The sequence below is a fragment of the Neovison vison genome, chromosome 11 (assembly GCF_020171115.1).
Source record: "Neovison vison isolate M4711 chromosome 11, ASM_NN_V1, whole genome shotgun sequence".
Taxonomy (NCBI): Eukaryota; Metazoa; Chordata; class Mammalia; order Carnivora; family Mustelidae; genus Neogale; species Neogale vison.
The window spans coordinates 10804343-10816489 of NC_058101.1; the positions used below are offsets into that span (position 1 = coordinate 10804343).

At 38.8% G+C, this 12147-nt stretch overlaps 1 protein-coding gene across 3 annotated transcripts in view; it reads right to left on the bottom strand.

The window, feature by feature from the left end:
* SLC4A4 (solute carrier family 4 member 4) overlaps nt 1–12147 on the bottom strand; it is a 350693-nt gene that overhangs the window by 188011 nt on the left and 150535 nt on the right. For all 3 annotated transcript variants that reach the window (XM_044225660.1, XM_044225658.1, XM_044225659.1), the window contains 2 exons: nt 7675–7835; nt 492–671 (listed from right to left, as the gene is read on the bottom strand). In XM_044225660.1, the coding sequence (XP_044081595.1) occupies nt 492–671; nt 7675–7835 (341 nt within the window). The remainder of the gene's footprint in view (nt 1–491; nt 672–7674; nt 7836–12147) is intronic.

The window sequence follows — 12147 nt, forward strand, 5'->3', positions numbered from 1 at the left end:
TAAATGTAATATTGAGCCTTACTTGGATAAATAATGATTTATAGAGTAGACACCATCTCACATACCTAGCAAACCCTTTATGATACTAGAATTCAGAGCATTTATCCTATCTCAATCTATCCTCCTAATTCTCCCACACCCACAAGTCAAAAGCATGTTCCTTGATATACTCAAAAATCTCTGAGTTTGATGACTCATCTGTAATATTCAGTTGTTTCACCACAGTGGTAGTACCAGACCATCTCAATCAGACTAGACGTATACGGGAGCAAGCAAGGCATCTTGACATCTGCAGCCTTAGCAACTGCTGAAATCTTTCCAACAGGACCGCAGACCTGCCCAACTAGATAAAAGTCTCATTAGGAAATGGCTGTGGCATATGAACTTGAGGAAGGAACATGGAGCGGAGTAGAAAGGACAAATGACGCGAGATGAGGTAAAGGGGAGAGAGAAAGGTAGGAGAACCTGGCAGCTGTTTGGCCCTGCATTACCATTATCAGGGTTGGTAAACATCCGACTTGCACTGGAGACTGTCTTCCCAATATCAGCCAGGGATCGAAGGTTAGATTTCTTGGTTTGATGCCGGTGCCTCCGGAGCAAAGTGTAGGTCACCTTATCCTTAAGGTCAGGTTTCAATAGGCCTGTCTCAATCTGATGGTCCACAATCATCTCTGATACAAAAACAAAGCAAAACAAAAACAAAAAGCAAAAGTCAGTCACAAGATCACAAAGTTAAACTTTTTACCCCAACTTTACGGATATCATCTTCAAACGTACAATCAACACAGTATTTCCCAAATTTGCAACTTCCATCTTTGTGTGGGGGTAAAGATACGGGACACAGAGATTCTGGTGTTAATGAGAAAGTTATAAATACTCCACTACGAATTTTATGTTTGGAGAGGAAGAATCATCTTGTCCTTTTTTTCAGTCGCAGCTAATAGTGAATTTACATTAATCACATTCTTCTATGAGTAACACAGTAAGTCAGTAATTTACATTTTCTCAATTAAGCAAAAAAAAAAAAAGATTAAAAAATTTCATGTACTCTATCATAGCAAGTGTGCCAGAAATATAAATGATAAAAGAAAAAGTTGAAAAGAATATGCAAAATTTAATGTAGTGACAATACTGATTTTTTAGATTTAGTTTCCCAAATTCTTCTGTAATGATGTATTTTCCTTAAAACAAAACAAAGGAAAAGAAAAGAATACTGTTCCCCATATCAGGTTATTTGAACACCAATTAATCCAGTGAAACACTAAACTATAAAACTATGCCTTAATCTTTTCTAAAAAGGGAGGCTGTTCTTGTTTGGATCCAACAAAAGCCTTTTCAATATATTCCATTAATCATTTTAAAAATAAACTCACCAGAATTTAATATAAAATTTTAGTCTTACCACAAAAAGGTTATAATTTCTATTCGTTCTTGTTTTTAGAATGGCTTTAATTGGAAAAGATAACCATGTTTCACAGAAATTGCTCCATGGGTGGCTCTGCTGAAGGACACGTTCTACTCTAAAAGAAGAAGTCCTCTTTCTCACAAACTGGCTTGTCGACAGGATGGCAGAAATGGAGCCTGGCGCATCCTTCTCTAATGTCACACGACAGGTGGACATTTCCTCTGTCCGGAACAGGGTTCAGGCAGAATCGTCACAGAACCCACACAAGATATGCAATGACAGGACACTGCCTCACCCCTGTACGCAGGTGCCGTGGAGCTCTCGTCCCCGGCACAGAACCAGAGCAATGAGCAGATTCCATGCCTACCTTTTCAGGTACATGAGTGCATCTGGCACACCTCAACACTCTCTTCCTGGCCAAGTTCCCAGTATACAGAAGTGGAGATGAGAGGGGCACCTGCTCCGGTGTTAAGGTTCCAACTCTTGATTTCAGCTCAGGTCATGATCTCAGGGTCCTGGGACCAAGCCCTGTGTCGGGTTCCGTGCTCAGCATGGCACCTGCTTGAGATTCTTACCCTCTCCCGATGCCCTCCCTGCTTCCCTCTCATGCTCTCTCTCTCTCAAATAAATAATTTTTTTTAAAAAAGGGGGAGATAAAAACAAAAACTTCTCTCATAAAGTCTGATGAAAAAAGTGATGGGAGCTGGCAGGATAGCAACATCTCCTAAGAGAAGTTGGAGATGTTCCGGGGGCTCCGCTGGGGCAGACCAGTATCTCAAGGAAGCCCATCTTAACAGGAAGCCCCTGAAGACCTGGCCTGACAGCCTACAGCTAGACACGGACGACGTGCATGGTATACAGTCAGCTACTTGGCAGCCAAGCAGAGGCTGAACCCAGGATTTTCCGTCACACGTCTTACACAGAGGCCATAAATGTCACCTAACACTGGGCCACTTGGTGGGAAGCTTGGACAAGGCAGGGAGTTTCTCCCATAGGAATGTTTGGGTTTGAGAGTGGCCTTTAGCTCTGAGTGTGTTTAACTGCACAAATCCCTCTCAGTGAAACTCTTAGAACTGATCCTATAATTACAGTTAACCCTCTTGCTCCACAGTAAAATAATTAGGTGCTACTCCTCTGCTTTCCCTTGAAGTCTTGTTCAGTGTGGAAGTCCATTTTGCGGAAGAGCCGTAAAAATAAACCAACAGCCCCAGCATATCTGCGGCACAAGTCATCAAGCTCCTGCTGTAATTCCAGAGTTGTGGATTAAAGTGCTTCTTATCTAGCCTCCCTGGCAGGGCCTCCCACTCTGCTTGCCTTCCCTTGTAATCTCAAGCCTACCCGTGCATAGGCACAGCCGGCCCTCTGGTACTAATGCCGGGAAATCACCAGTTAGAACAGGTTAAGACATCTGTGTGGCTCATGCCCTTCATTAAGTTTCCATAAAATGGCCCACTTTACAGCGATCTTTTTAAGCACAAACTATAAAACCTTTCAAGGAAAGTGGGGGCAGTAACATTTCACAGTTACACTGAAATTAAGCCTTCAGTGTTCAAAATCCCACAAACACTACCAGTTGTGAGAGAGCGTGCCAACTGTATATGAGAGCAGAGCCGGAAGAAACCTCAGGAAACACCAAGTTTGCAACCTCTTGTGCAGATGGGGAGAGAGAGGGTGAGAGAGAGGCAAACCCCCCCCAAGTAGAACCCCATTTTCTGACTCACAGTTTACATCTTTTTCCATATCACAAAGTGTTTTTCTTTATTGAAAAAAGCTCTAGACTAAAAAAAAAAAAAAAAAAAACAAAACAAAAAAAAAAAACTATATATCCAGAGCTTCTACAAGCCAACGAAACGGTGTTCATGCAACAAAAAAATGGCCCGAAGTGACAAACATTTTGGAAATACAAGGCCCAAGAAGATTAAACTTCAGGACTAACAAAGGCAATTTAAAAAAAATTTATATAGGGACGCCTGGGTGGCTCAGTTGGTTAAGCGGCTGCCTTCAGCTCAGGTCATGATCCCAGCGTCCTGGGATCGAGTCCCACATCGGGCTCCTTGCTCAGGAGGAAGCCTGCTTCTCCCTCTGCCTCTGCCTGCCACTCTGTCTGCCTGTGCTCGCTCTCTCTGACAAATAAATAAATAAATAAAAATAAATTATATAAATATCACCAATTATGAGATTTTATAAATCTATCAAAGTAGCAAAAGGAAAACAAGCAATCCACAGTGATGGCAAGGGGAGGTGTCATAGGGAACCACATATGACAACAACAGTAATAACTAGCATGACGTTTCTTGAGGGCCACTTGGCAAATCATGTAAACAAAACCCTTTAATATGTTCAAACTCTCTGGATATTTCACCATTAGAAATCTACACTAAAAAAATACACAACTTCACCAAAGTATAACAAAAATGTTCACTTCTACTCTTTTTTTTTTAATTAACATTTAATGTATTATTTACCTCAGGGGTACAGGTCTGTGAACCATCAGACTCATACATTTCACAACACTCACCATAGCACACACCCTCCCCAATGTCCATAACCCAGCCACCCTATCCCTGCTTCCTTACCCCCCAGCAACCCTCAGTTTGTTTTGTGAGATTAAGAGTCTCTTACGGTATTCTTCAAAATAAAAACTGGAAGACAATTTAAATGCCCAATACTAAATATATTGCAGATATCAAAATGATGTTTACATTTGTATTTCATCACATGGAAAGAAATTCATTTTAAGTTTTTAAGTTAAAAAGGTCAAATTAAAGTGTTCGTAAGATCCCATTTATAAAATAAATTTCATATGTGTAAACAGTGATGTACAGAAAAACTGCCAGAATGTAGCTGTGAGTGATGGTATTTTGATATTTGTGTGTTCTATTTTTCTGGATTACTTAAAAATGAGCATGTATTTGTTTTGTGATAAAAAATAAATACATTGCCATTTTGAAAATATAAAAGGTGTTAAAAGCAAGAAACAACATGACTAACACATCTGCCAACATGCACAGTTAAGGAATACCTTTAAATATAAAAATGAGAACTCCAAACATAGAGCTACATTTTCCCAATCTGTTTCCCATCGTCATAAAATACCTGAAATGGCCTATCATTTTTTTTTTAACTTAGGAGGCCAGGAAAATTCGCACGTACTTGCCTTCTTATGTGAATGGCACTCTTTAATTGTAGGGTTATAATGATGATAGTAATAATCAAGCTATTAAAATAACCCATGAAAATGTTGTTTTATCCTTTAATCACTTTAAAAACAAAATTTTTTAGCAGCATTCAAAAGAATGTTCATGAAGAAAACAAGGAGATGTCCTGAGGAGAGTCAGAAGGAGGCTGTGTGGAAGGACAAGCGGCACACCTGCTTCAGCAGTCACGTGGGGACGGCTCTGCACCTGCAGAGGGGGGCTGCCTCTCGGGCCCTGAGAAGGAGGAGCAGGTGTAATGCAACGCAAGAGAAAAACCATGCTCCTGTTTGTTTGTATAATCATCACACCCACTATTATTTCTTTCTCTTCTCTTTTTTGGAGGTAAAAATGGGAGGGAGGGGGAGATGCACCTTAGAGATTCTCAACTCCAAATTATCAGCATGATGCCGAACAAAACAACCACTTCAGCCTCTGCTAGAAAAGGATTTTTTAATAACCAAATAAATAATGACAATAATTATTTTTTCTATCATTTAAAATGAAATTAGAGGGCTTTTTTTTCCTCCAGGTGTTTTAACCCTCTACAAGGCTTTGATTCTTTGAGGATTATTAAATATTTTTTTTCAGACAATTACATTCTTCCAAACATGCTCTCTCCACTCCTGCAAGTCTGATCCATCCCTCCCTCCCTCCCTCCCTCCCTCCCTCCCTCCCTTCCTTCTGCTTCTAATGTGTGTTATTTGCCTCTGAATTGTTTTTTCTGTATTCTCAGATCCAGAATGAGAGCGATGGTACTTCAAATGGACCTGGTGGTTTCTGATTTTTAAATATAATGTCAATTTTTAAAAGTAAAGAGATGGTGTTGAGAGAAAAAGTCCACAACTGGTGATACAAAGCAGTGGAAAATGAAAGCAACACCTGAACATGCTTAAGGAACCTGTCTTAAACATAGTGACCAGAACCTCTTTTTTTGGCCATTGGCTAACAAGGCTCCAGTCCAATGTGGGATTCTCTCTTCTAGTGCATGGAAAGGATCAGTCAACTGCTGAGGAGCAGAAGCTCCTTCAGATGGCTCTTGCTGGTACTAAAGACCCAAAAGGCCGTTGTACAGAAAAGCCCAAGTCCTACTTTCTTATATTGGGACCTTTCTAGTGACCCTTAAACCACAATACATATTCTCTCCTGAGATTGCCTACATGTTGCCCACTCACAAGTTTAATTTCCATTTTACCCAGCATTCACGAATACCGACTTACTTCTTCGACTTGTCTAATTTCAGACATCTCTGCTCCAGATTAGTTCTTAAAGTCTAAACACACACAAATTGCAATTCTCACTCAAAAAAAACTGGATGGATTTTTGCTAACCATGATATTTTTTTGAGTAACAATCTCCCCGAAGTAAAATAAATCACTCAGAAAACCATCCCTTCTGTCTGCTTCTGTCTTTGTAGATGGACTCATCTTCCCTGGGCACAAGAATATGTCCAAATATCCATTTTCAGCCTCACTTGCCTTGTCAAATATGAAAAACTCTACATAGAGATTATTCCCTACATTATCTTCTAACTATGCGGATGCGGTTTGTACACTTACCCCATTTACAAAGTGACAGATTTGCAAACCTAATTCCAGGGCCCAGAACAACGTCTGGCACATTGCAGAATCTCTTGCACCGCTGCTGAATCCGTGTATGAACTAATTAATTCTGTCCACCGAGTTTCTTCCCATTAGCCCTTCCCTCTTCTGCACTTGTACCTTATGCAGCTCAGGTTCATGAAAAGTGTGGGACTTCTTTGCAAATGGAACTAACAAGCTCTCTGAACAAGAATCAGATGCATATACATCAGAAAGATACATGCCTCGTTTGACAACTAATCTTTTCCTCCAATACAAATGCTATCGCTTTCTCACTGTAAAACACACACACACACACACACACGGAAACGTCATAGGCAAGCCTTCTGGCTACAGATATTCAAAGAAATTTTGTTGTAAGTCGGAAATCACACAAGAATTTTACAATGGCCACTTTCTAGGGGGCTACAATCCACAACCTGTTCCCCATAATCCCAAAGAAGTCACCCTGCAGATGAAAGTGTAGTCATCCATGGAAGTCCAGTGGTCACCTAGCTAATAAATTTTCCTAGGAATGCCAAACAGAGCCTCTGCACTTCTTTTTGAGAAAAACCTGATCTCCACACCTGGATCTGAAGTGATAAGTAATAAGGCAGTTTAGGGCAGGCTTTTGTCAGAAAATGAAAACAATGACTACTGTTCGGGAGCTAGTAACGTATGCCCCAGATGCTCAACGTGGTGAGTTAACATTAACTACACGACACTAATTGCAAATGGTATGAATGCAGCCCTGCACCATGAGGTTCAGGGACTCGGTGGTGGTTATATAACTGACACTCAGCACCAATGTGGCATGACTGAGTCACCAGCCCATAAGGTTCTGCTGGCTCCTTGCCCCGCACAACCTTTCTTCCATACAGTTAAAGGATTCTGACTTCCACCTACAAAAGCAGCCCCAACCCAGCAATTAGACGATTTCCCTTCTTACATAGGATTGAAGCCCTATTTTACAGATGATGAAACTGAGGCCCAGAGAAGCTCAGTGCAATGTCCAAGGTCGGAATCCTCGAAATCGAGTCTTCAGTCCCCCATTCAATGTAACCAAGGATGGGCGAAGAAGCCTCTACTCAAAATATTGACCTAATCCTAGTAAGTTTAGGAGGTGAATGCAAATCTGGACATATACATTATGATTCCCAATAAAAATAACATGAGAAATTAAAAGCAAGAGAGAGAAGACTGAGAAACAAAAACTGGATGGAAACGTCAAAATGTTAACAATGGCTACAGAGGTACGATGGGTGATTTTTTTTTTTTCATTTTCTTCTCAATATTTGTCGGTATTTTCCAAATCTTCTGCGATGACCCTTATTTGTCTTATAATATAAAAAAGAGCAAAAATAAGTGTTACAGGATATTCAACTCTGCTTACACTAGAAGCCATCAGCGTGAATGGAGATAGTTCATCTACCATAGACAGTTAGGTAAAGCTAAAAAAAAAAAAAAAGATAAAAACTTAAAACAACATACTTACCCACCAACTGTGGGAGAGAAGACGCCTCTCTGTCAAGCATGATAGATCCTTTCTCCATACATGTCCTCAGCTCGAATAAGCTGTGAAGGGACAATGTGGCCACATGCGGCTTGCTCCATCTTTCCCCGCCCTGTTCCACTTTTTCTTCAAACTTAATCCACCTAGGAACACGAGATTAATGAACAGCAATTAAAAGTACTCCAACCTCTTCTAGAAATAGCTACATCAACCCCTCCATCTCCACCCCCACCAGCAAGCACTTCCAAAACGTCTCCTTTCGTGAAGTCTTAAAAGCTTATTATAACACTAATTGCATTACCTTTATAAATACACCAAACAGAGTCACTAGACTCTCCTTCCCTTGGAATTAGAGAGAAAGAAAATAAACCAAAAAGATCCAAAGCATCCTTGGTTTTATATCTGCCTATATGTAACCATGAAATCCCGAAGATGATTATTTTGCTAAATTTTTTAAAATAACATGGGAAAAATGTGCATTTCAAAATTCTCCATGAAACCCCACACTGTGTAAAAATAACCACCATTGTGAGAATTCTGTTGTGACTTCACAAGACAAGTTTATGTAAGTTGAAATATCAGTTACAAACCAATATTTATCTTAATTATTTGAAAAACCTGGTGTATGACATGGTCAGATTAATGTAAAATTCCCCTTTAACACTTAAAGAGGCCCAGCACTTGCACCTATGTCTTACTCTCTACTTCCCAGCTGACACGTGTTCCCTTCTCACTGAGATTCTAATGGAACCTTTACCCTTCAAGTCTGGCTCCACGTGTGTTTAAAATACACAAGTTCGATGAACAACACATCTATCTGATAACAGATCTCCTATTAATCTTAGCAATGGAACAAATAGCCCACTTTCATAGTTTTTTTTTTCTTTCTAAGATTCCTAGATGTTTCGATAACTTTACAATATAGAGCATTTTTTTAAAAGTTTAATGGAAATGAAAACAAAACACATTTGACAGTCTTTATATCTCACTTATTGCAGATACTTTCTACACTGCTCAAGGAAAACAAGAATGCATCATCATTTTGTTATTCATTACGACCCAAAGAAAAATGCTTCTTTCTCTCCCTTCAAACCATCTGAGAGATATTGAAAAAGATACAGAGGGGGTTAAAAAATTGTTTTCCTACGTTCTTCACCCAAAGGTTTAATGATTTAAAAATGTTTTCCTAGAAAAATCTAAACGCTCACCTAGCTCACTAAAGATGAGAACAAAGGGCAGAGATCAGAGGAAGCTCTACATAAGGCATTATTTATAGACTGCTCACCACCCACAGAGGAGGAAAAAAAAAAAAAAAAATTAGCAGAACCAGGAGTGAAAACAGATCAAGAGATCAGCCATAGAGTCAAAGAAAATTCAGAATTTTAATGAAGCTCAATACTCTTGTGACTGAGAAGTATTTAGCCAAATCCAAAGCCTCTGCCTGCACTCCTCACGGAAGCCTCTTCCAGCCAGGGCACTGCCCCATGTCAATGATCCCCTTATCTCCAAACTCACCCTCAACTCCCAGACCCTCTTCCTTTCCCCTGTATCCCCCTTAAAAGGTAAACAATGGAGATTTTTACATATTCTCCTCACAAATTCAAAAGCCCACATCACCACCAAAGTTGTAAAACTTCAGAACTGGACCTTGTTTCTTTCTATAAAAGTAGAAACATCCCAAAAGAGAATAAAAAGACCCTTAATCGTCATAGGATTGTGTGTGTAATTAAATGAGTAGTTCTTCACTTTGGCTGTTATTAGTCCCCCAGAAATAGAAAGGGGAGAAAAATGACAATTTTACGTCATACTCTTATGGAATTCTATGGATTTGCCAAAAAAGATAAAAGGTAACTGGAGTTCAAGAGTAATCATTTTACAGTGTTGATTTCACTGATTAACTTTAGGTAGATCATCTTTTCACGCTTGCTCACACCATCTTAAACCATGTTTGCTGATAACTATTACATACATTATAATCACTTTTTTCTTTTAAAGAATTTTGGAGAGGGGGCTTGGGGATGGGTGAAAGGGGTGATGGGATTAAGGAGGGCACTTGGGAGGAGCACCCGCTGCTGTAGGAAGTGCTGAGTCACTGTACTGCACACCTGAAACTAATACAACACTGTATGTTGACTAACTGGAATTAAAATAAAAGCTTCAAGTAAAATAAAATAAATTTGAAGAGTATTTTTACTGAAGTAAGTAATTGACATAAAATAATCTACTAGTTTCAGGTATACATCATAGTGAATCATATTTATATTTGATGTTATAATTTATTACTCACAATTAGACTCTAGTATATTAAAATATTCTATAGTACATAAAACCATGTCAGGATTACATATAAGGATGTTATCTATGAGGAGTCTAGTGACTCCTTCTTTTTATTCCCAAGAGAATTCTTAATAGCTGAAGGATAGAATCTTAGGTCATAGGATTCAAACCCAAGATAAATAATAAAAACGAGCTAGAAAGTCAGTAAAGGGAGTATTTTACACAGCTTTCACTTCCCTCTTATTTCTACTGAATGAGTCCCCCCTTCCTGTTCATTGCCATAAATCTGCATCGCCAAATACATACACATGTGACAGCACCTCTTTTCTGCCATCATTCGCAACTGTCCAAACTATGTAAGTTTAATAAAATTTTCTTTAAAAAAAAAAAAAAAAGGGTGAGGGTAGTGAGGTACTATATGTTGGCATAATTGAATTTAAATAAATAAGAAGGGGTAGGGCACCCTGGTGGCTCAGTTGATTAAGCCTCCAACTCTTGGTTTCAGCTCAGGTCATGATCTCAAGGTCGTGAGACGGAGCCTGTGTCGCTGCTCTCAAAGGGGAGTCTGTGTCCCTCCCTCTCCCGCTGCCCCTCCCCCAACTTGTGTTTTCTCTCTCTTTCTCTCTCTCTCTCTAAAATAAATAAATCTTTAAAAAAACAAAAAGGAGCAAAATGACTTCATTCTCTTAAGACCAATTATTAGTTTCATTCCTCCCCACAGTTTGCAGTGTAGGCAACCTGACTAGACTTAAATATGACTTTAAACAGGTTTTAACAGTACATTTAGAAATCATAAATCCCAACCAGCTTGGATTTATGGAATAGCATTATTCACCCTCCTGGAATATACCAGCCCTTAAGGTCAAGATTTAATCATAAAGGAATGCAAATGTAAAATCTCAAAACTAGCCAGGTTCTTAGAATCTACATTCCTAAGGGATAAGCATTAACTCATAGTTCAGTTTAGCATCTATTTCACTTTGAGGTTAGTAAATATTGAATGTTGTGATGATGTCATATCATAGCACAGCTAACAACATAAGGGGAAGTCTGGGATAATGGCTATTAGATTCCTTTAAAATGCATTGCTCTGATTTCAAGGAACAGAGTATACTTCCAACATATGCTTTCAGACATAAAGTAATGGTTTGCCCATTTAAGCAGATTGTTTGCATGCAGTTTCATTCCAGAAACTATACATGCTATGTCTATCTTCCTCACATATCAAGGACAAATTTGAAAAAAACCTAAAAACTACTCAATTCAAATCAGAACCCATTAAAGAAAAGGCTAAGGCAAAGGTACCAAAGTTCAGCCTACCCGAGTGCCAACAAATTTGTTAAGGTGCCTTAGAACCATGTAATTACATTATTAAAAAAAAAAAAAAAGACAGACATTTTTACTGTGAAATGTACTATAAGCTCCTTTCTACCCTTCATGGTGACTGTGAATAACAATATAATTGCAATAAGTTTCCTACTTTTCCTTTTGTTTTGGTACTTGACACGTTATAGGAAAATTAATCAGAAGTTAGCTTTTTAAAATGCTTGCAAATACAAAACTGTTGTAACCTTGGAGGAAGAGCTTATTAGGTAAAGTTTATTTCAAGGTCTTAGAAGAAGAAGTACACTGCAGTTTAACTCTCCCTGAGTGACTGCCAACCAAACAGCATTTCACTCGTTTATTGAAGAAATAGAAGGCCCACTGGAGTCACTGAATTTTGCAACTTTCCAATCATATGATTAAATATAATTAAGAAAAGACAAGACCTCTAACTGAAAAACAAGCCAATTTTACAGTGGAAAATAGACATGACCTTTGCCCTAGAATATAATCCAACTCTATAAGACTATTAAAAGAATAAATTTCTTGCTAATAAATTTCTTGCTAATAAGTGCCTCATTACATAAAATAAGCCAATGCTAGTATGTATCTGGGATAAATTATGTTTTTAAGAAAAACTCTCAAATTTCTAGATCAACTGTGAAATTTACTGCAAAGCAGTATATGTGACTCCTATAATTACATAGATGATTAGACTCCTTTTCCTGCAGCCTTTTTCTTACAGAAGAAATAAACTTGTTCTGAAATGGAATGTTCCAAAGTAATCTGGTAGAGAAAAGACAGAGAAGTCGGTGGAGATTGGGAAAAGAGCAATCTGGCTCCGAATTCCCAGGG